Genomic DNA, 24251 nt, shown 5'->3' on the forward strand with positions numbered 1-24251 from the left:
TTGGCATATAAAATGAATAAACTAATTGATTGATTTAAAAGTGCCATCAAAAAATAAAACAGAAACAAAACAAACACAAACATTGTAGTTACTGTACTTGCTGCAGAGCATGNGCTCTTTGAAGATTTCAAGAAGGGGCAAAGATTCTAATTGCATACTTATGTTTGGACTTAGTTAATGACAATAGGAGATGCTAAAGATCATAAGAGAGAAAAATAACAATTATTAGTGTATTCTTCATGAAAATGACAAATTCTTTCCAGCTACCCAGGAAATTCAGGTTCAAATGCCCTGGTATCCTGAAAAGCATTACATCTTTGAATATATTCCTCTCTGGTTTCAAACNGTAATGTTCTTCAATCCTGGAGTAACCACTCTGCATGTCTTAATTCCATTCATAACTGTAAATCATCTCCAGCAATGAGCCATGTTGTAAAAGTAGCAACATTATATAATAACAAGAAATCCCAAGTGCCCCAGCCAGTAGAGGAAGAATGGAATGGTTCACAGGCTCCCCACACCAAGTCCCAAATGAGGGCACAGCAGGGAGACCAATGACTCTGTCTGGCCTGATGTTGGATGGGAACTGCCAGTGCACTAGAATGGGGGCCAGTCAGAGCAGGAGTACCACCTGCTGGGTGATCCTGATCTAGGTTCTCTTTGTCTGATCTCTCAGAGCATTTCCATACCTGAAGGGATAACCTCTAGGATTACTCCCAGTTGTGTTGGCAAAAAGTTCCAAGATTTTCACTTTGGTCATTTGGGTATGCACCCTTGTGCCCCACAGAAACTCTTGGCTGTAAGCCAGCCCCAATTAAATGTTGGTGTCAACTCACAGCTGTAAAACCCAAACTAAGACAGGGGTCGGGGAAGGTGATAAACAACAAATATTGATTTTCACAGTTCTGAATAGTAAAGTCTTAAGATCAAGATTCTGACCAAGCTGGTTTCTTTTTATTATTATTAATTATATTTATTTACATTTTAAACATTACCCCATTCCTGGTCTTACCTTCACAAGCCCCCCATCCTGGGCCCCCTTCCCCCTGCTTCTATGAGAGTGCTCCCCTGCCCACCCACCTATTTCCTCCTCACCCCTCTAGCCTCCCCCTTCGATGGGGCAACAAGCCTCCACAGGACTCCCCTCCCACTGATGCCAGATGAGGTAGTCCTCCGCTTCAATTTCTCTATTGATTTTCCTACAGTTCTGAATAGGAAAGTCTAAGATCAAGATTCTGACCAAGCTGATTTCTTACAAGGTATCTCTTCCTAACCTATAGATGGCAGCCTTCTTTTGTGTCCTCTGTGTATTTACATGGCATTTTAAAGGGCCTCTTGTATGCTAAGCATTACCTCTTCCACCAAGTATACCCATAGCCCCTTGTTTTAGTTTGATTTCCTATTGCTGTGAAGAAACACTCTGACCAAAAGCAACTTGAAGAAGAAAGAATTTATTTGGCTCACTTCCAGGTCATGCTCCATAATTTTGGGAAATCGAGCTCAGAACCTAAAAGTAGGCTACTTGCTATTTCACACAGAATTATCCTCCCAATTGGGAACTCACTCATAGTCAATGAAGTCTAGCAGACTCCATGAAGGTATGCTACATGGTAGCTTGCTCATATGATCTTGCTTCGCTGGCACTTTTTATATAGCTCAGGCCCACCTGCCCAGGGAATGGTGTTTCCCATAGTGAATTGGGCCCTCCTACATCATCTTATGATCAAGACAATCCCCTACAACAGACATGCGGACAGGTCAATCTGATCTGGGAAAATCCTTCAAATGACACAGCCTTCTCAGGCTACTCTAGGCTATGTCAAGTTGACTAACCTAACTAAGACACTCCTCTGTGGCTTTTTGGTTTTGTTGGTATATGTGTATAGGAGCACAAGCTCACGTATGTGTTGTTCTTCTTCACTATGACACTAATCTATTCTTATCAGGGCCTTTTGCCTTCAGGAGCAAAATAGCACCCAAAGTCCCCATCATCATATTCTAGGAAGTTAGGACTCCAACAAGGACATTTGAAGAAAATGTGACCATTTGCTACCTAGTAATGAACTAAACATTTGACTGGGATGTAGTGGTGCATGCTTATAGTTCCAGCACTTGGCAGATGGAGGAAGATTGTAGTGTGTTTGACGTCAGCTTGGTCTACAGAGTGAGTTCTAGTCCATTGAATGTTACATAGTGAGATACTGTCATAAATAAATAAATAAAACAAAAATTGGACCCTAGACACTTGCAGATGACTTTACACTGTGTCTGAAGATGTTGCTTTACAACAAATTACCACCTCTTGGATGCAGGATGATTACTATAGCTGAAATAGGCATGGGTTACTCTATGCCCAGGTCTGTCTTTAATCAGAGAGCCACCCAATACGGCCTTTATATGTCCTTAGTCAGATCTGGGTCAGAGGTCTCCTGTTTATGTCTAATGCAACCACAGGCAAAAGCTCTTCTTTTTGTTTGTTTGTTTTCGAGACAGGGTTTCTCTGTGTAGTCCTGGCTGTCCTGGAACTCACTCTGTAGACCAGGCTGGCCTCGAACTCAGAAATCCACCTGCCTCTGTCTCCCAAGTGCTGGGATTAAAGGCATGTGCCACCACGCCTGGCCCAAGAAGCTCTTCTTGATCCTGTAGCTATGTACAAGGCAATCAAGCAGAGCCAAGAGAAAATAAATTCTGGGTATTGCAACCAAAGCAAAATGAACAGGGTAATAAGTCTCTCCTAGGAAGTGAATGTTCTAGATTCATCAGATATTGGCTTGATTTTCATAATGATGTTTTGCATAACACAAGTTAAATGTTAAACTTAACATAAACCAAGGGCGGAAGTTCTGAGGGCGTGTTTGGAGCATGTGGTTGCCCTACAGATGGCTGGGAGGTGGATTTGTGGAATTGGAGTGGGGGAGAGTAGGATGAGAGAAGAACGGAGTGGGAATTGAAAAAACAAAAAACAAAAAAACAAAAACAAACAAACCATGGAATTGTTTATATTTTAAAGAAGTGTATCGGTGCTTAAGGACCTCGGGTTATCCCCATCCAGAAACTTCCTTGGAACCTGAAACTAAGAGTGGGAAAAATGTTTGTTTTTCAAATAGAGAACTTCCAAGGCCTTTTTTTAACCCCCTATGTCCACAGTGTACCGGGGTGTAGAGCAAAGCTTGCCATGCATGACCAAACCTCAGAGGTTGTACTGTCCAAATTGCTCAGACTGGGCTGGTTGGGGTGGGGTGTGGGTTGGCCACCCGCAGGTTCTAGGACACGGTAGGTGGGCGGGCATCCGTGGTGGGACCATGTGGCTAGCGTGCCACGCGCCGCCCTCCCCGCACCGACCCCGCCCCCCGCCCCGCGCGCGTGGCCTTCTGGGTAACGCGGGGCCGCCAGGTGACAGCTAATGGCGGCGGCCGCTTGATGCGAGCGGTCAAGCGGAGAAGCAGGGCGGCAGGGGGCGCGTCGGGGAGCCTGGCTGCCGCTGCACTCCGGACTGTGGCTCACCAGAGGCGCCGCGCTTGACGCGTCATGGACAGGCCAGTGGCGGCGGCGGCGGCCGCATCGGCAGCGAGCTGCGAGGGCGCTGGGGGCCCGGGGCCAGGGCCAGGCGCCAGCTGGAGACCCTCTCGGGTTGTGGGGGGCGCCTCGGCCAGCTCCCGGCACCCCAGCATTGAGACCCTTGACAGGTAAGTAGGGTCCTGGGTGCCACAACCTCTTGGTGCCCAGCTCAAGGCCCGGCGTCCCCTCCGGCTCTCGGCCGGGAGCCAAGGCGGGGGTGGGCGGCTAGTCCACAGCCACCTCTAGCCTTCCTGGGACTTAGGGCCGCTGCTCTAGGACCTGCCTGGGGTTGGCCACCTGCTTACTTCCGCCTAGCGAGCTCAACAGTTCTTGGCTTCAGAGCTGTCAAACCCAGGCCAATGAGGACCCCTTTTGTGTGTGTGTGCCTGGCCAGAGCCAAGGATCCTCCGGGGGCGGGGTGGGGGCAATGTCAGTTGGCTTCTTTTTAGCTTCAATTTCTGTCTAAATCGTGTGATTTTTAAGATCCAGTTCCGCTGCCGCTGCTTGGGGTGGAGACTGGGAGGTGAGACCCCATAGGCACATTTGTCACAGATGGTGGTAAAGATACAGATTTGAAAAACTGAGATGGACTACTTCCATAATGCTCACGAGGCAAGAATACTGCTGTGTACTTTCAGTTCTTTACACTTTGAAGGGCACAGTATTTTTTTTCCTCTTGGGTACATGAGTCCCCTGCTTCTGAGGTAGATTTAAATATGTCAGTTCAAGGTATACCTGCCATGTCCAACTGGAAAAGGCCACCACCCAGTTGGGTAATGACAAGAGGTGTCTGGAACATCCAGTTTCCCCACTTAGACACTTGGGCAAAAGACAGTTGTTAATGTGGCTCAATGGGTTTGAGCTGTTTGTCCCTGCCTGTGTTAGTCATTCCAGTGTGCTGAACTTTTGGGAGTTTCCAAAGACAGTCAGGGAAGCAACAAGCAGTACTCTTGTCAGCTTTCTAGCTCAGCGAATTACAGTATATTTTAATATATTAATCTTCTAGCAACAGGCTTCACCAAAAACCAATCACAGCTAAGCCATCCCTTGTAAACATGAGGACTTCACTCACCTGAAAGTATTCAGCAACACATAAGTTCCTGTCTATTCACAAAATGCCACACTATGTATGACTTTATGGCTCTAAGGCTGATGATTGAACCTGCATGTGTTAAATGGTAGGCTATTGGTAAAACAGAAAGATGATATTCATGTGGCAGCATAGGCCTGAATCATTGTAGTAGCTGCAGGATGTTATTCCAATATGCCTCATTCAGTGTTTATTAGGAACTACATGTGACCAGGTCCTACGCTCAAGGATTTGGATTTGGGACTTTTAGGGCAGGTGCAAATTTGTATTTTTCAAAAGCTCTTTATATATTATAGCCTCAATTGTTACCCACTATGCTTTGGCTGGTAATTCAAGGATGTAAAGGTGTTAGTGATATGGGCAGTAAGGAAGGAAGTCAGACATTTGAATTGAGGAAAGAATGAAGTTAGCTACAACATGGACTGGAGAGAGCACTTTGGCCAAGAGATCAGAACTTTTTGCCTTGTGGGGAACTGATAAGAAAGATGGTCTGGTGCCTGTGAGAACGAGCAGACTACCTTCCTATGAACTTGAGCTTTCATCCCATCTCAGGATGTGAATGGTTCTCTTAACTTTCATGGGAATCATCTCACACCAGTCAAGTGAAAATTCAGGTTCTCAGGGACCCTGATAAGTCTGTTGAAAACTTAAACCAGGAAGTCTTAGACATCCACCTGGGGCTTCAGTTCTTGAACAGAAGGTGGCTGCAGTTCAGGGAAAAGGAACTAGAATGGTAGTAGGACTGGGTGGACTTTCAAGGGACTTAGCTCTTAACAGAGAAGCAGGTGCCTCATTTGCTGTGAGGGGTGTGTGCAGATTTCAAAGAAAAGCCAGTTGAGCATGGAGAAAAGTTCAGTTCAGTTCAGACCTCTCAACAAGTACCCCCCTAAAGGGAAGTTGCTCTCTGTGAGCTTGTCTTAAATATGTCCCATGAACCTTGAGGCCCTCCTAGTCTTCAGAGTATTTCACTTCTCTCAGAGAAGCAGCTGTGGTCCTTTGAGAGGATGTGGCTTCCTAAAGGTTACAGTTGTAGTTGGTGACAGAAACAGGACTTGAGCCTAGACCTTCTGTTGGCTAGCCCATTATACCACTCTGTGTAACTGTTCTGAACCAGGCCATTTCCTGTTGCAGAGGAAAAATACATCAGCAACAATAACCCACCCCTTTCTCAAAACAGCACAATCAACTTTAAGGCACAAAGGAGATATTTTGGTTCAAAAACTGCTCCAGAGATAGACATGGGCACAATTGGAGCTAAGAACTGCTTTTGAAACAGTGTGTGCTAGAGCTCTCTATCTCTTGGGTTTGTGTTTTTTTAAAAAATAGTATCTCATTTAATTTATCTTGTGTGTTCTTTAGAGTGGTAGAAATAGGCTTCTAGAAAGCCTGTGGTAGATCCATACAGCAAGGATCCAAAAGGACTCCTGGGACTCCCTGAGCAACTCATCTATCAGTAAGGGCAGGAAGAGGTAGGCCAACCCCAGGAAGCAGTGGCTTGCGAGTCTGCAAAGTATAGAGAAGTGACCTTATTGGAAGAAGGCATGGCAGGATCTAGTCAGTCGTTAATTTCCTCTGGTTCGGTTTATGGATTTGTAATCAGGAATGGGTGCTTGTGGTAAAAGGGCAAAAAAAGGAAACTTGGTGTGGCAGTTTCTATCAATAAACACTGCATTCAAAATCAGGCAAAATTGGTGCATATACAAGGACAATATAGTGGTAAACATAGTGAGTTCTAGGCCAGCCTGTACTACAGAATAAGACTGTCTGAAAAAAGGAAAGTAGCAGTCAAAGGGGGAACATTAGCATTCAATCCCAGCATAGGAAGATCTCTGAGTTTGAGACCAGCCTGGCCTACAGAGCAAGCTCTGGAACAACCAGGACTACATAAGTACCTGTTTCAACACACATGGAAATGTCTGTCTCCTTTCCTCCTGCTGCTTAGAAATTGGGATAGAGTTCTAACTTCTACTAAAATCATGGAATCTTAGTGTATCGTAGAACTTTAAATTTATTCAGCAAATATTTTACATATATTTTCAACTTTAAAGACTTGACTACCTTTATCAGTGACTACAAATTAGATGGACGTTCTGTCCTTAAAACACATGAATGTGAATGTAATTTGTGATGGTTTTGATTTGTTTCCAGACAAAAGCTAACTTTGTGGTAAAAGGTCCTAAGTAAAAGTTTTGTCTTCTTGCTTGATCTTTTTTCCTATATTGACAGATCTGGAAAGGTGCCTGGCTCTTGAGGGCAAGTTTTAAATCTCTGGCCACCTAGTTTGCCTTTGTAGTCTATTGGGTCAGGTGAGCAGAGACCAAGCTCTTACAGTCATATGACCATGGGCAAAACTGGAAGCTCAGTTTTCTTTCCTATAAAATGGGTCACTGGGGGGCTAGGTAACGCTGCCTTTTAGACTAGCGGAAGGTTCCATCTTCTTTGCAAACTGTTGTATTTCCATATTGAGGCAGTGTCCCAGCATCTGTGGCACTGCCTTTAGCTCAGTAAGTCAGTCATTGTCAGCTGTGCTGCTCCCTGGAGTGGTGGCCATGTTCCTGGGTAAATTGTGGCTTCAGCACCTCCATTTCCTTATCCAGTCAAGTTGGCTGGTGTCTATTCTGCCATTTTGTCACAACTGGTTATAAAGCTTTGAGATATTAGCTGGAAGAAGCTTTTTTCAGTTGTTAAAGCATTTATAGAAATGTAATGCAGCATCATTACTTCATACAAAATATCTTTTCTAGTCTGTTCTATATTAACTCACCATCAGTTTTACTCTAGTAAAAGTACACTATTTTCTAGATTTTAAACTGCAAACACGAATTTGGTTGAATGTTGTTTGAAAATCATGTTTTAAGGTAAATATTTCACTTTGGAATTAATTTCCTATATATACTATGTTAATTTGTATATATATATATATGCATATGTGTATATATATATATATGTGTGTGTGTATATGTATATATATTATATCTTCCATATAATTTTGATAGAATTCTATAATATGTTAGATAGTAACATGCTTAACTAAATACCTGTAATCATTTAAAAATTATTTATTTTATGTGTATGGATGCATGTGTGTCTGTGTCAATACATGCCTGGTGCCCACAGATGCCAGAAAAGGTCATTGGATCCTTTGGGACTTGAGTTACAGAAAATTGTGAATGGTCACATGGACAATGGGAACATGAATCTAGGTCCTTTAAAGAGGTGATATTGCTCTTAACCACTGAGCTGTTTCTCTAGCCCTAACATCTATAATCTTAAAGTTTTAATAAAAGGTTGATTAGCTCATCTAAAACTAACCTAGAACCTAATCTTATTTTCTGTTTTGTCTATTATTGATTCTTATGTTAAGTAGAAAGGCAACCAAATAGTTTAAAACATTGTGGTGCATATCTATAATTTCAGTACTTGGGAGGTAGAGGCTGGAGGATGGTGAGTTCAAGGCTATCCTCAGCTGCATAATGATTTGAGGCTGGCTGGGCTATACATGAAAGACTGTTTTTGTTTGTTTGTTTGTTTTGTTGTTTTTTGAGACAGGGTTCCACTGTATAGCCCTGGCTGTCCTGGAACTCACTTTGTAGACCAGGCTGGCCTCGAACTCAGAAATCCGCCTGCCTTTGCTTCCCAAGTGCTGGGATTAAAGGCGTGTGTCACCACCGCCCGGCTGAGAGACTGTTTTTAAAAAAATTATATCTATATTATATCTATATATTCCTACCCAGGACACTTTTTTCTCATTAGGAGTCTGTGTTTAAAGGGTTTTAACCACACTGTTTCTTTTAGTCCTACAGGGTCACATGTTGAATGGTGTAAACAGCTTATAGCTGCTACAATTTCTAGTCAGATTTCAGGTTCAGTGACATCAGAAAATGTGTCAAGAGATTATAAGGTAAGCAGCATTGAGTGTTTAATTCTTTATTATATAGAATAGCCAATTCGTAGCCAAGAATGTTGTAGTTTTAGTTCATGTGAGCTTTTGACCACTTAATGTTTAATTGCCCTTTGGAGGTGGTGAGGACAAAGGTTCTCTAGTGTTCAATTTGAAATATAGATAGATAGAAATAGAAAATTCTACCTATTTTTCTTATTTGTGGTTTTATAATTAACAGAAAAATGTCCTAAAGTTTTGATCAATTTTTTTAAAAAAAAGTCAAGCTCTATTTTATGAGAAATGTATAGTGGGCATAATGATGCATGCTTGTGAGGCCAATACTTACAAGGGAGTTAGAGGCCAGCCCGTTGTCCATAGAGAAACTTCAAGGCCAGAGGAGGTTACCAAGTGAGACTCCCCTTCTAACAGCAGGCAAACAAAAAGAAACATGTTTGCTTTTTTTGTTACTGTTTTGTGTAGAAATCAAACCTGGATGCCAGCACTGTACTTCACAAACATGTTTTTGTATTTAGGCATTGCATTTGAATATTCATCATTAGCAAGGATAATTCTAAACCATTTACAGGGCTCAAAACAGAGCAGCCTCATTGTTTTATGCCTTACTGGAGTGAGAAACTTTTGATTTAAAAGTTGGATTCCTTGCATTTTCTAAGGTTAAGAGTGAGGCTTCTTGTTGGCATAGACTGTTTTCTAGCACTGTCCTAGTTCTTAACAGATACTCAATAAATAGTTATTGAATGAATCAACTAGCAAAAAAACTCAGCTGCTCCATCTTTGTTCAGGCTAGAAACTAGTATTTTAATTCCAGTAAGCTGTTAACAGATACACTAAGTGAAACTGCCTTGATATGTTCTTTGTGTTTGCTTGAGGGGTTTTTTTGTTTGTTTTTTTGTTTGTTTGTTTTTGCCTGATAGGCATGGTGAATACATTCCGTTTTTAGTGAGTAGCTCTTAGAAGATGGCAAATCTCACTAATAGTTCAAGAGCTTCAGCCAACATCCTAAGCTTACCTAAGATTACCAAAGTTAGTAGAAATCAGATAACCTGCTACTCCAAAACTGGCAGTATATCCCTTAACAGTGACCCAACTTTTTGATTTTCATGCATGACGACAAGCGGGGGAGCAGAAGATCTTGATCTTTAAAACCTAGTTAGGAAGACACTCTAGGGAGATGATTTGCTGTAGCAGCAGGTTCCCATAGATCCCAGGTAGCATATTGCCCCCCACTTTACTTGAAATGGCCTACTGGATGACCCTTCTCAGAAGAGAATGACACTCATACTCTGGGGTTATTATTACCAATTATAAGTTAACTGTCAATTTTTCATTATGGCTTAATGGTGTCCCGTGGGTTCTGGAAAAGATTAAATGCAGCCAGATGTAGTGCCACACCCCACAGTCTCATCACTTAGAAAGCTGAAGCAGGAGGATCAATTCTAGTTTAAGGATAATTTGAGTTACATACTGAGTTCACTGCTAATGTGGGCTACAGTATAAGACCATGTCTCAAAATACTAAAATTATAACAAGTAACGATAGAATGCTGACTAGCTTTCTAATGTATTGGTTAAATGGATCTTTAACATGAAATAACTACATTTTATCATTTTAACCTATTTAAAAATTTTGTTTAGCAAAATCAGCTCATGTTAGAATGGTTTCCTATGTTCTTTTCATAAAAAGTAAGGTTCTTATATATTTTGGAAATTGAGGTTTAAGTCCCTTTATCAGATCATAGTCAACCCTTTGATGGATTATTCATGTTTTATAACTAAATCTACAAATTTGTCATTAAGTTTATAATTTGTAAGTTATACTTTCTTCAAAGAAATATATCTTAAATCATAAAAACATAAAATTATCCTAAACTACATAAAAGTGGCATACCTACTACAAATAAACTTAGAGTAACAATTTTGGGCCTTGGAGACCCTCTGGCATAGGAGCCAAGGTATGGAGCTGAGCATAAAGGTCCAGATACAATTTCAGGACGACTAAAGTTGTAGCCATTAATAGAAAAGATTTAAAATTATCTATTGTGTAATTATCTCCCTTAAAACACACAGAGATTTGGCACAGACATCTCTCTCCTCCCTACTACCATCCCCTCTTGTCCCTTCTCTTCTTGCAAGTGCTCTCCCCTTTTCTATTTCTTTTCTCTTAAATTTCCTCCCAATCTTCCCTCCCTCCTTCCTATCTTCCCCCTTCCCCTTTTCTCTCTCTACTCCCCTCTTGTCTTCTTCCCTCTACCCTGTCTTTCTGTTCCCCTCTTCCCTAGTCTCTCCTTTCTTCCAGTCCTTTTGTCATCTCTTCCCTCTTCTCTTCTGTCCCCTCCTCTTTTCTTCCTTCCCCTTGTCTCCCCTCCACTCCCCTCCCTTCCCCTCTCCCATTTCCTTTTTTGCCCCTCTTTCCCATCTTCTCCCTTCCCTTCCCCTCCTCTATTCTCCCTGCCCTTTCTCTTCTGCTCCTCTTCATCCTTTCTCTTTCCCGCTTCTCTTTCCCTCCCATTCCTTTCTTTCCTTCCATTTCCCACTCCACTTACCTCCCTTTCTCGCCTATTTTCTCTTCCATAGGTCTCCTTTCTCCTTTCTCTTCTCTCATTCATCCTCTCCTGCTTCTCTTCCTCCCCCTTCTGCTTCTCCACTCTTCCTTTACATTCTTCAACACATTACTCTTCTCATGTCTCCACTCTTTCCCTCGCATTCTCCCCCCCCCCCCGCTTTCTGGGTTTAGCCCCTTCTGTACCTCTCATTTCTCATCTTTGCTTCTCCTCTCTCCCTCAGTCAGCCGTCCTCTCATCCCATCCCTCTTCTCCTTTTCCTCCTCCTCTCTCTTCCTATCCTGCTTCCCCCCTCTCTCTCTCCTTTGCTCTCTTATTCCTTCCTCTCCCCTCTACACAAACTCTGTATCTTCATGGCTCTTCCCTCTAGTTTTCTGGGAATACAGGTGTGCTCTGCCATACAGTTCTTATGCACTTGGAAAGACAAATATTAACACAAATGATATGCAGTTACAACAAGCTCCACTTGTAGAGGTGGAGTTGTGAAATGACAAGTACTTGCCAGGCATTGTCATAGCTGAAAGTATAGACAGGCAGGACTAGTTAATAATACATGTTTACCTTATTGTTACTTGCTAGTAAATACCAAGCCATCCTAAAGATTAACCTGATAATTAACATCATTAAAAGAAATAGAAGAAAATGTTTTCTTTTGCTTACTCTCTGCTTGCTAACTCAATTGCTTTCATCTAACTAGGCCAACATACAGAAAAAATCATGGGGTTGTTTTATGAATATGATCAAAATACATTGCATGAAGTTCTCAAAGAATTAATAAGGACATTGTTTTAAAATTCTTGCTCTTAAATTTACTTTTAAAAATAAGACTTATCTTACTATATTTTTCATAGATTAGATACAATAATATAGTTAGAAATTATACTAAAATATTTCTAGTGACTGAAGAAATGATACAACCAATCATAGCTTCCATTATTTGGAAAGTACAACTTGACTCGGAAGAGGGAGTTTATAGAGCAGTACAAACAGTGCTGAGTAGCTTTGTGATCTTGTGTAATCCCTCAGTGTATGACCTTGTATAGTCTTTAGAGTTTCCTTGACTATATAAGGCTAAGAGGATTATGGTCAGATTTTAAGTGTTTAAATACCTTTGTTTCTAGAATGTTTTTCAGTTATGTTTGATTCTGGTCTGCCTTCTACCAATTAGTCTACTATGGGAGCATCTTGCTTCTTCTGGCTCTAGAATTACCATCATTACTTCTCTGTCCCTTTGTGGTGTTTTGCTCCCCTTTTCATTGTGTATGCAGTAATAGCTAGATATATTCTTTAAATAGTTTAAACTACAACAGAGGAGAAAATTGGAATGGCAGTATACACGTTTTCTTCCTTTTCTTAGTTTGGACTATTTAGATAAGAAATCTAGCTATTATTGAACCAAAAGAATGCTGTATTAATTTCTGGATCCTCAACAGAAATTTCCAGAAGAGCTTTGAAGGAAAGGGGGTAACAGTATATGGGAACACATTGTTATGCTTGACTTAGCTCTTGGTTTATGTTTCCAGAGTTTGGTGCTAACCTTTGAAAAGGGAAGTTTGAGCATGCCCTTTCAGGATTCACTGTCATAATCTATGGCTGAAAACCCATCTTTATGAGTTACTTATTATTTGTAGACTGCAGACTCAGATGCCTACATGAGACAAGCATCTCTTTAACAAGGAGGGCAGATATAAGGGAGAGATCTGGAGAATTGAAGGTATAATATGCCCCCATAAAAGCATTTTTACAAAGTCCCATTGCTATCTGCTTGAGCATTAGCTGTCCAGTTTAAAATCACTTAATCCTGACTTAAAGGCACTGCTATCTCCTCTGGCTTACATCAGAATCCAGGTCAAGAAGGAAATAAGTATCTATATGTACTAAAGGGATCATTTCAGGAGAGGAGCAAAGGGAGCCAGAGAGAAACATACCCACAAAACTTTGAGGCAAGCCCCTACAAACCTAACACTCTCCTCTCTGGAGTACTGAGTAGCTTAAGAACCGTGTGAGCATAAAAACTGGATACTACACTGTCCCTTTCTCATCTAAAAGGACAAGTCATTAAACACTGTTTAAAAGTGCTATATCAAAGAAGTAAGGCAAAGTCAGTGATATGATGGAGGCAATGGATAGAAGAATTAGAAACAGGACTAATCAAGTGGGGGATGGTCTTGGAATGAAGCTCTGAATAGTGAGCCTTTCAGTTCTGAGGTTTTTATCACCAGAAGCTACATATTCCTTTATTTACTTTCTGCTAACTTTATTGAGATATAGTTGAGAAGTGATAAACTTTACCTATTTAAAGTAACAACTTAGTAACTTTTTGATATTTGTATACACACCCAAAAAAAGCCAGATGTAAGCTTTTTAATCCAAAAAGTCTCTGCTTAGGAACTCAGGGGCTTTAATTCTTTTTGAAGAATAATATCAGTTAATTCAAAACACTATTTTAACTGCAAAGAATATTTTCTTCCTTGTTAAACTTTTTCTTTGTTTTTGAGAATTTCGTTGTTTCTTTCCTCACTCCAACTCTCCCACATGTACTCCCAACCACGTGTCTTTGTTCATGATAAATTACTATGTGTGGGGTCTGGAGATTATCTTCCACAGCTATGTCACGATTTTCACTGGCTTTACCTTGTATAGGTCTTCGCAGGTAACCACAGCTTCTGAGTTCACGAGTGTGATGGCCATGTCATGTGCAAAAACCAGCATGTCACACAGCACTCCTTCTCATCCTCTGCTGCTTACATTCTTTCCACCTATTCCTCACAATGTTCCCTGGTGGCAGAAAGGGAGGCTGTGAAATAGATGTCACAGTCAGGGTCAGATGTGTTTATTTTCAGAACTTTGATCAGTTATACATCTTTCCATTGACTATTGTCCACTGCAAACAGAAGCTCCTCCAAGGTTGAGAGCAGCAAACATCTATGAGTATAAATATAAATACATACAAGGCAATTTAATAGCATGAGCACTGAGGAAAAGAACAAGAGTGGTTTCTACCTTAGGGCCTATAAACTTACCAGCCATGTCTTAAGTCTAATAAGAAAGCATTCAGCACTCTAGAGCAGTCATGCCACTATCACACCAGTGGACAAATCTCTTCTATTAAGTTGATCCTTTAGTGTACTGGGTCCATTCCTATATAAGAACTTAGATATCTTTTCTCTGCCATCAGCCTACACTAGGGAGGAAGTTTTCTGGTGAGTTTGAGAATGATTTTTTTATGTGTTGCAGCCAGAGTATGTGGTGTTTTCAACAATCAGGGATTGCTATGTAGTTATGGTGGGTAAACAAAAGCAATGGCCATACCCTGTGGTAGTTTGGTGACCTGGGACCTACCTAACCAATGACTTGTAGAGAGGTATCCCTTGCCTTGTACTATTTGCATTTAATAACTCTTGTCTTCTGGGAACAACATTGTCCAACCATGGAGGATAACTCCATTTGGGCTCTTTTTTTTTAAGTTGTTAATTCAGAAACAGGGAAGGCTTTGTGTTCGTGTTCCTGTTAAGGTGATCTTCTGCCTCTTTAGTAAATCCAGTAAAGCTAATAATCTGTCAATTATCCTTTTTGATGAAGTGTTTCTTATTCAACATCTAGTGGTTGGATGGATTCAACATCCAGCGTTGTATGTAGTACAGAGAGATTAAAGTCCTCCCCAGAATGTAACAACTGTTTGTTTTCCTAGAGTTTCTGTCCCCATGTGCTGTTTCTTCTAACTAGAGCTTTCCCACACAGAGGCTGCATGTTCAGTTAGGATTCATTGGCCACCAACACAGGAATAATACTGCTGAAATTAGTGTCACTTGGTAAAATAAAGCATGGTTTTACTTTTTCTTCAGCCACTACCTCTTCCTCCTTGGAGCTTCCTCTTTGCTGCCATGTCCATCAGAGGAGGCACCCAGCTTCCAGGAGAGGAACCACATTAGCGAATTTCATCCTGTAGTCCCGATAGGAATTGGAAATGAATTTAAAGAAAAACCAGGTTAAGCTTTGTGATTATCTCACTCTTAGGTTACTGAATTCATATATAGCTAAACTGGGTTCTGGATCCAGTTTGGGGTTTCTGGTTGTGGGATGGTCAGAGAGCATAACTTCCTTTTTTATATCATTGCTTCTATACTGAAAATACCTTCAGTTTTCGAAACAGAAACATTTATTTTTGAAATGCAGCCTGTTCACAATAGCTTGTGAAAGCACTTGCCAGAAAAGATTTGTGTTTAAAAGGTTGGAGATGAGGGAGATACATTTCTTCAAAATAGATACTTCCCTGAAAGTTACAGGACAAATGTGTTAGGCATTGATTTGATATTGAATAAAACTTCAAGGGTTAATATAGAGGATTACAATATTTCTTAGGGACTAGGCTGTTGAATCTAATGGCATCTTTCACAGGTCAATAAGAATATTTCCATGATGATGATGTTCTGTATTTTAACTAACAGGTTTTCAGGAGGCCTGATACCAGGGTAAGGATATTTGGCTTTTGGCAGATGGGCCTCCTGCTTGTATATGTCTGTGTTTTATGAACACTTGGTTTGTATGAGTCACTCTGATCAGTTTGCTCTGCTGTGTCATAGCTTTAAGTGCTTACTGGAAATGCTTTGTTTGCTACAGGTTTTTAAAATGTGTAATTGTTTTTAATGTGTTAAGGCAGGGAAAATTGTTACCAGTGTGCTATACTGACTTTCCTCAGACCACATGAATTCTGACCCAATGGATGTTCATGGCCAGTGCCTATGTTGGCCCTTTTTGAAAAATATGCTTTTAATTGAAACAGAATTATATCACTTTCATCCTCCCTTTCCTTCTTCTGGCCCTTCTAAAAACTCCTCACTCTTTTGGAGTTGATAGACTCTTTGTTTTATTATTATTGTTTCATACATACATATATACATACATACATGTGTGCATGTATGTGCATATTACTCATGCTGTGTGACTTATGCTGAAGAACTTAGCAACCAAAATAGTGATCATTTTTATCCATCCACTCTAAGTATGACTTTAAGTCATGCTGTGTTTGCATGTTCAATAAAAAAAAGCTTAAGCACTAATCTTGAAGCAAGCTTTACAAAAATCAGTATTTTTACAAATACAGATATAGTGAATTATAGCTTTTATTTTCCTCATGATTTTCCTTCCCTCTATTTCAGAATATTCATAAAGCAAGACAAAGATTGGTAATTTGCATGCATATAACTCCTAGTGTTAGACATGAAAAAATTAACCTATTTTCATTCAATGGAAACAATCTGGATTTTCATAGTATGATTGAATTACTTCAGTTTGAAAATTGTAACCTTATTGAAGCCAGTGAAGTTGTACAAAAATAGCCAAGTTGAGTAAAACTCTTCCTCTATTAGTTGGTTTACCATCTTACCTCATTTTATTTGGCTCATGAGAATCATTTTCTTTCATTGATTCACACAGTTAAATATTAGTGTTTAGCTTACACTTGCAGGGACTTTGAAGTACTGTAAGAATTTGTTTTAAGGAATCACTAATTTTTCTGTTTTAACATTTTAAAATTCACACAATGAATGATTCTGTTGTTTATACATGTAAAAAATTATAAATTTCAACAAAACAGGCTGGATTTAAAACCTATACTGCCTTTGATATAGCTAGTTATAAATTCATTCTGAGTATAAAAATGTGTTCTGTAGTTACTGAAGTTTATTGACCAGTTTGTAAATGTGTGAAGTAGTAAATTCATTCAAAGCTTTGCAACTTTTTCTGTTGCCATTAGAACCAATTTCATATTAGTTTTAATATTTTCATGGTTAGAAATCTGATGCCACTTTAAAAGGGGGTTATAATCCTGTCACATTGGTTCTATGAAAAATTAAGAATAGCATGCCTTTAAACAGATAGAATAAAATGAAGACTATGTAGCATTTTAGTTTTGTCTTTGAAGCATGTTTTTGATATTGTTAGAAATATTTAATGTAATGTTAATTGTAAGTCACAGTATTTAATTGGTAATAAGTAATAAACCAGTGCATATGTATTTATATGTGTGTGTATATTATATATAAAATCTTGAGCATGTGTCACGTGCATGTATGCAATGAAATTTACCCCTGGGTAATATAATAATCTTTTAGCACATACAAATACTTACTCTGTTTAAAATACTCATGTATGAACTGCCTATGTATTTTGGCTTGACTTTGCCTTTTATGTGGTTTCTGTGGTGTGCTTTATGAGCACATGATGTGCCTGTTATGTTCTTTGCTATTTGCTATGGTGTTGCTTAGTTTTATAAAAATGGTGCATTGTTTGAAATCCATGATGTTTGTTTGCTTTTCATTTTTCTACCCCAACACAAACACAGAAAATAGACACTACATTTTAGGCTGAGGATGCTATAGATGGTCCACATGTTATTTCCTTAACTCGAAGGGGGCAAGTGTGGTGATTTGCAAAGCCATAAAAGGTGTGTCAACTTTTACATGCTTACTGTCTCTTAAAGAAATTCTGTCCTTTCACCTGTCTGTTTGCACGTGTTTCTCTTTCTCTTCTCTGCCCTTTCTTGTCCATGCACCTGGTGCTGTGCAGGAGCTAGAGGAAGAACACAATGGCTACCCTTCTGAAGCTGAAGCTGATCAGGTGGCAAGTTCTACATGTTCATCTGTTTGTAGCTACAGACCGTGTATCTAGAAGTCATTTCATACTAGATATCTAGGCAATAAGCAAAGCTTTCCAGTTGCTTTTACCACTATAATAGTGCTCTTCTGTCTGTATTTGGTAGATTCCATTGTGACATTATTTGCAAAAATTGGTTTATCCAACATTTTGTCAACTAGAAATTGGTTCATCCATACTTCTTGGTTCTCCAAGATAGGGTTACATGATCTCTACCACTAGAAGACTATGAAGTGTTTTAAACAAGGACCTAGAGGGGTAAATACAAAATGCCACAGGTTCTTTACAAGGGTATGGATATTTCTGTACTCAAAGCTGCACAGTGGGGCTTAAGGTTAAAAGCACTGGCTGTTCTTCACATTCCTAGCATCCACATGGCATCTCACAACTGTCTGTAACTCCAGTTCTAGGTGATCCAGTGCCTTCTTCTGGCCATGTGGTAGCAAATATATATACATGAAGGCAAAATACCCATACACATAAAATAATACAATATAATTTTTAAAGTTACATTGTATGTGCCTAACACAGCACCTGGTGTTTCGTATTTGTGGAATGAGCATATATACTTTATTTTTATTAATCAGAATACAGAATCTTGCTGTTTGCTTCATACTTTCAGATTTTCTCCAGATTCATGAAGCAGTAATATCTTTCCTGCTATTGATATAGAAACCAAATAAGAGAATCCTGTAGAAGAGCGGTTCTGGGGATGACTTGCAAGCCTCAAGTGCTCAGCCTTGTCTTTGTCCTCTATCATCTGTGTAGAACCACCTTCCTTCATTGATCCCAGAAGCATCTTTTAGGACTCAGTTAGAAAATCGCTGTTTGGGCATGCAGCTGTTACATAAGCTGTCCACTTGGAAGTTTTGATTCATGCTTATGAAAAACTGTGGAAAGGTCAGAGTCATCTGGGTGGGTTGGATCCCTCAGGGACAAAGTCAGGAGGTTGCAGATCTCAGCTAGACACTCAGAATCAAAGCACCAAGGTTGAGATGAGGTCATAGGGAATTGCTCAGCTGGGCAACATTGTGAAAAGAGGCACCAAGAGCAGTGAGTGTATTTATGAGATCAAATTCACTCCATCTTTTAGTTGTGCTACATATAGGTTGGATAAATCAAGGGTCAAATCATGTCCTGTGCAACCTAGTAGTTGCAGTAAAAGCTTAATACAGTACAAATGTGAGCCCCATCTCCTAACAAAGCTTCATAAAGGGAATCTACTGTACTCACCAAAAAATGAGCCTTCTATTGTCTCTTGGCTTCCTATGTTTAAGCTAAACGCATTACTTTCTCTTCTAGAATAATCTGAAGCACTGGGGCCATTTCTTTGTGTTATTCTGATAGATGCTTTTTCATCTTTTAAAAACATGTCCCATATTTAATGATCATGAGTGAAAGTTTTGTCTCACAGTGTTCATCAACACATTCATGCCTCATGAAACGCACAGATGTTTCTAGTCATATTTGACTATGAATATGGGACAAGAAGACAACCAGTTGTTCCTTACTCTTTATCTTGAGAGCCTAGTGCATGCTGCCAGGGTTTCATTGGCTAGCCCAGGCTTGAAATCTTGAAAATGTTTGATGTGGCTTGCTCTAAAGCTGAAAAGGCATCTTCTCTTCCCAAATCCCATCCAGATGCTAGTGCTTAGAGAAGCTTATTTTCATAAATAGATTCCAAAATAATTTATCCTCTGTTATCTTTAAGTATATGGTATGGAATCTCAGTTTATATACTATATTTGCTCACTAAAGTAAGCTTTAACAATGTAACATTTGGAGTAATTTACAATTCCAACCTCAAAGTAACTTTTTCACTTGGTAATTATGTTACAAAATTCGTCACTAGTTAATTAAAGTAGGCCCTCAAATTAGGCTCCTGTTAAGATGGTTGGTATTTTAGTGTTTATAAAACAAATTGTTGCAGGGCAGTGGTGGTCACACATGCCTTTAATCCCAGCACTCCGGAAGCAGAGGCAGGCGGATTTCTGAGTTCGAGGTACAGAGTGAGTTCCAGGATAGCTAGGGTTATACAGAGAAACCCTTTCTCAAAAAGTATACATATTGTTTTATGCCTCATTGAATAAAAAGCATATTCCCAAATCAAATATAGTAAAAAGGAATCTATAAATGGGACTAAGGGCGAAGCTTAGTGATAGACCACACTTATGGCCTTGGGTTTGATACCCAGTGACCAAAACAAGTATAATGAAATGATTGTAAAATTGGACATTACATGGAAAAAGAAAGTCAACTTTATATGAAAATCTTAGAAATAATGTTAAGATGGGAGTATGACTTAGTGATAGCATGCTTGCTTGGCACATCCAGTATCCTGGGTTTGATCACTAGCACTATAAAATCAAAATTTTACAGACATTTTTGGTTAAAAATATCTAACCAATACTAAAAATTCAAATTGAATACATTACTTGTATATATGATTTTAACTATACACTTTTTGATAAGGAAACGATGGACTGTGTAATCTTCTGCCTTTTGGGTAGAAGAGACATACATACCATAGCCTTGATCAACATAACACACCCTGTTTTCTGATGAATGTTAATGCCCTCCCAAGTGTTAACAGGTATTTCTTCTCAAGAGGCACTCCCTGATTAAGGAGGTATGAGGCATGTGTTGTATTTTCGCGCCCTCTTGCTGATTTAGTGTGCATTAACGCACTGAAGCCTGGCTCACTTTTTTAAAAAGCCTAATTTGTTTTATCAGAGCATTTCCCACCCACTCCTTTTAAGCCTGTTTACATGTCTTGAGAAATTAATGTTCTATGAAATGCAGCTTGGTAATTTCTGGCGGTTTTATCACTTTATTCTTATTCATGACACATCGTGTCAGACATGCCCAGGAGAAAATGACTGGTTTCCTTGGTAGCAACTCATAGGGTAGCAATACCTTGAAATAGGCCCCAAGTTTAGGCTCCTAGCTTTGTGGTCCAGAAACTCCATTTTCAGCTCTCTTTTGAGTTATCTGGCACCTTACAAGGAAGCTTAGAAGAAGCTGGTTCCTGAGTCCCAGTATCAGCCTGATCATGGAAGTATGGGCACAAACTGCCTAGCCATCCTAGACAACTTTCTTTTAATATCAGTGTAGCCAGTCGACCTAGTAACTCTTTAGTTTTCTTGAAGAGTATGAAATTAGTTATAAAAATGAATTGACCCTAAGAATTCATGATGAATACATCCTACCCCACAGTATATATACAGTGTGATGCAGGTTGAGTATTCTTTGCCTCAAATGTTTGGTACACATGTTCCAAATTTTGGAATTTTCCATATTTTGGAGTATTGGATGAAACCCAAGTCTAAACATGAATTTTGCGCATCTTCTACATCTTATACACATAAACTAAAGGAAAATGTATATAATACTTTTTAGTGTACATGTGTTCTTGTGCTATCTGCCAGTATAATCTCATAGCCTAGATGAATGAACATTGACATTCCCATTCTTTATGCTCCCTGCTACACACACACACACACACACACACACACACACACACACACACACGCTCATGTTTGCATGTATCTGGGACTCAGTGCTGAAGTGTAGGGCTTTCCTAAGGTGTGCACTGTTCTAAGACTGTTCTCTGGTCATTTTCATTCAGCCTTAGGCTTTCCCAAACTGTTTCATAGGCTGGATGATTTCTACTCTGGCTAAGCACCTCACTTCTAATATTTCTATTTCTTAGTCTCATATTCAGAAGGTAACATTTCTTTTCTGGCCTTATTTCCAAATTTAATGGCACTTTAAAATAGCTGTCCGTGTAGTGATTGTAGTACCTATCTGTCCCGTCAAGCCATTTCTGTATTAATGCTTTCTAACTGTTAATTGTAAATATGTTGTAACAATTTGCTAGAATACGCAGCATGATGTCCTGTGGTGCTGAGCTTTGAAATTATCTTTTAAGGGGAGGGGGCATACACTTTTTGCACGCTTCTGTAGCCTTATCAAGAGATCTCAGAATACCAGCCTTCTCCTCAATATACAGATGGAAAGTGATATTTATTTATATGTTTATTGCTTTCTTGCCAGGCTCTAAGGGATGGAAATAAACTGGCACAGATGGAAGAAGCTCCACTTTTCCCAGGAGAATCAATTAAGGCCATTGGTAAGTTTAATATGTACCATTTGCTTATAGGAATCTATGAAATGTATTGATACTTTTTGAGCATAGGTTATATGTATTTTGGAGGTCAGCTATACTGATTTAATTAGGGGGAAAAGAGATCAGGAGACTAGATCTCTTCGTTCGTATTGGTATCATCCTGACCTTAAGAGATGGAAGAAATTAGAGGATCCAGGTGAGTGGCAGTTGAATGTTTGCCAAAAGAAATGAGACCTGGTTGGATACCCACTACAGTGCTGGCTCGCTGCTTTGATGGACTGTTTCACCATAAAAAAATTTATCAGTAGAAAACCTTAATAGCGTATCTTAGTAAAAGTTTTGAGAACTTCACAAAGAACTTTTGTTGGCTTCTATGATTATCAAAAATATAATGTAGTGGAAGAAAAGGGCACATGCTGCCATTCTGACTTATAAAGGTAATGACATGAGGGTTATCATACCTCTCATGGTAAATTGTCACGCATCTCAAGAGATAGTTGGTGGGTGAGGGGTCCGCAAGGTACCACTTTTTTATCTCAGTTAGCTGGGTTGGACAGTCAACTTTGCTGGGCTATTTCTTTATTCCTTCATGGCTCTCTCTCAACATGGGTGTTCAGTCCTAATATAGTCATCTCATATTAGGAGCATTTGAATGGTTGGGCTTTCCTACTAGCACCTCCAACTAATTACTGCTGAATACCCTAGTTTGTGACTTTGCTATTAACAATCTTCATTATCCATTTGTGGTTTTGAAACTCTTTTCTTTACGTGTGGGTCTTAATTCTCTCCTTGTAGGCCCCTGGCCTTGCTGACTCTTCCTTCTTTGGATGTTTTTCTAGCATTACTCCTTGCTGTCTTCCCAACAATCTGCTTAACATGACATGCCCTCCTTTTCCAGACTTAAAGTATCCAATATGAAAAGGGCTGGATGGACCACTTAGCTTTTATTGGTAGGTCAGAATTCACTTAGAGGGGATTAGAACTAGCCTAGGTGATTTATCACTTTGTACTTCCGACTCCCATTTGTATGAGAAGGAGTGCTGTAAAATCGTGGATTGCAAGCCCACACAGATGGATTAGTAAGAAGGCTTTGGCTATATCTATCTGTGGTTCTGGTGACTGTCTCTTTTTACTCTGGAAATGGAACATTGGGAGATGGAGGGTCTCACACAGCCCCACTCCTCTCCCAGTTATTGGAAATATTTTACAGTTACATGTTAGGGACATCTGTACATCCCTAAAGTTTGTAAGTATGCTTTCAATTCCTCCAGTAGCTTCCAAAGGATAAGTAAATTAACCCTAATGTTCCCAAGGCAAAGTATTAAAGTAGGTCATTTTAAAGTAAAATACTCCCTACTGAGTAGTATTTTAGAATGGGAAGAGTTTTGACATAGTATATATAGTATATATTTTGGAAGCCATTGTCTCTCTTATGGTAATGAACATATCCAAACCTCTAACAGTAGTTTTTTCATCTATTCTGTTCATTCCTCCCTCTCCCCCCCAAAACTGTAGACTAGTTTATATTTCCTATTACTTTCCCGAAGTGAAATTATAGTATTTTTTTGCTGAAATTTTAATCAAATAATTGTTTTGATATTCAACCACATTGTGGCATCAGTTAGCATTCATACCTTTTTGTTGCTGAATACTATTTCATGTGTTGATGGATGTTTGGGTTGTTTCTGCTGCTTTTGTATTATAAATAAAATTGTTATGAACATTTTTACACAAGCCTGCCTACACGTGTTCACTTTCTCTTGAATAAATGTCTAAGGAATAGATCAGACTAGTTAAGAAATTGATGGTACTACATACATCCAGCAGTGCAGGCGTGTTCTGGTTCTTCCTTCCTGATCTGGATGCCTTTGTTTTCTTTTTCTTGTGTAACCCTTCAGTAAGAAGTTAAGGAGGAGTGAGAGTAGACATACTTATTCCTATGTGGGGAAAGTATTCAGATGTTCTCTATTAAATCTGATGTTGGATGCAGGTAGTTGCTATCCTTTATTATCTGAGAAGGCAAGAGTTGTAGTCAGGAATTTAATGAACTAGGGATTATCCTCTCTCAGCTTTTGTTTTGAAAAGAATCTATTTATTGTTTACAATTTGTAGTTTACCCATGAAACCACCTGGACTGTGACTTCAGTGGGCAACTGTGGTCATTGATTTTTGAGATCTTTTCTCTCTTCTAGTTTGGCTGTTTAGATTTTCCTCCAATCACCTCTTTCCACCACCATAACTCACCATGAGTTATGATTTTGCATTTTCATTTTCATGACATTCAGTGCTTTTGACTTCTCCTTGGCCCACGCATTACTTAAGACTATGTTGTTCATACCAACATTCAGGAGTGAAT

At 39.5% G+C, this 24251-nt stretch overlaps 1 protein-coding gene across 6 annotated transcripts in view; it reads left to right on the forward strand.

The window, feature by feature from the left end:
- The first annotated feature begins 3385 nt into the window (after positions 1-3385).
- Mtmr1 (myotubularin related protein 1) overlaps positions 3386-24251 on the forward strand; it is a 52916-nt gene continuing 32050 nt past the window's right edge. Inside the window, exons 1-6 of one of the 6 annotated variants that reach the window (XM_021187732.2) lie at positions 3386-3686; positions 8444-8549; positions 15561-15584; positions 16272-16298; positions 17680-17730; positions 21823-21898. In XM_021187732.2, the coding sequence (XP_021043391.1) occupies positions 3529-3686; positions 8444-8549; positions 15561-15584; positions 16272-16298; positions 17680-17730; positions 21823-21898 (442 nt within the window). In that variant the 5' untranslated portion in view covers positions 3386-3528. The remainder of the gene's footprint in view (positions 3687-8443; positions 8550-15560; positions 15585-16271; positions 16299-17679; positions 17731-21822; positions 21899-24251) is intronic. The other 5 variants (XM_021187737.2, XM_021187733.2, XM_021187738.2 and 2 more) reach the window with 5 other exon arrangements.

This window comes from Mus pahari, chromosome X, assembly GCF_900095145.1.
Source record: "Mus pahari chromosome X, PAHARI_EIJ_v1.1, whole genome shotgun sequence".
Lineage (NCBI taxonomy): Eukaryota > Metazoa > Chordata > Mammalia > Rodentia > Muridae > Mus > Mus pahari.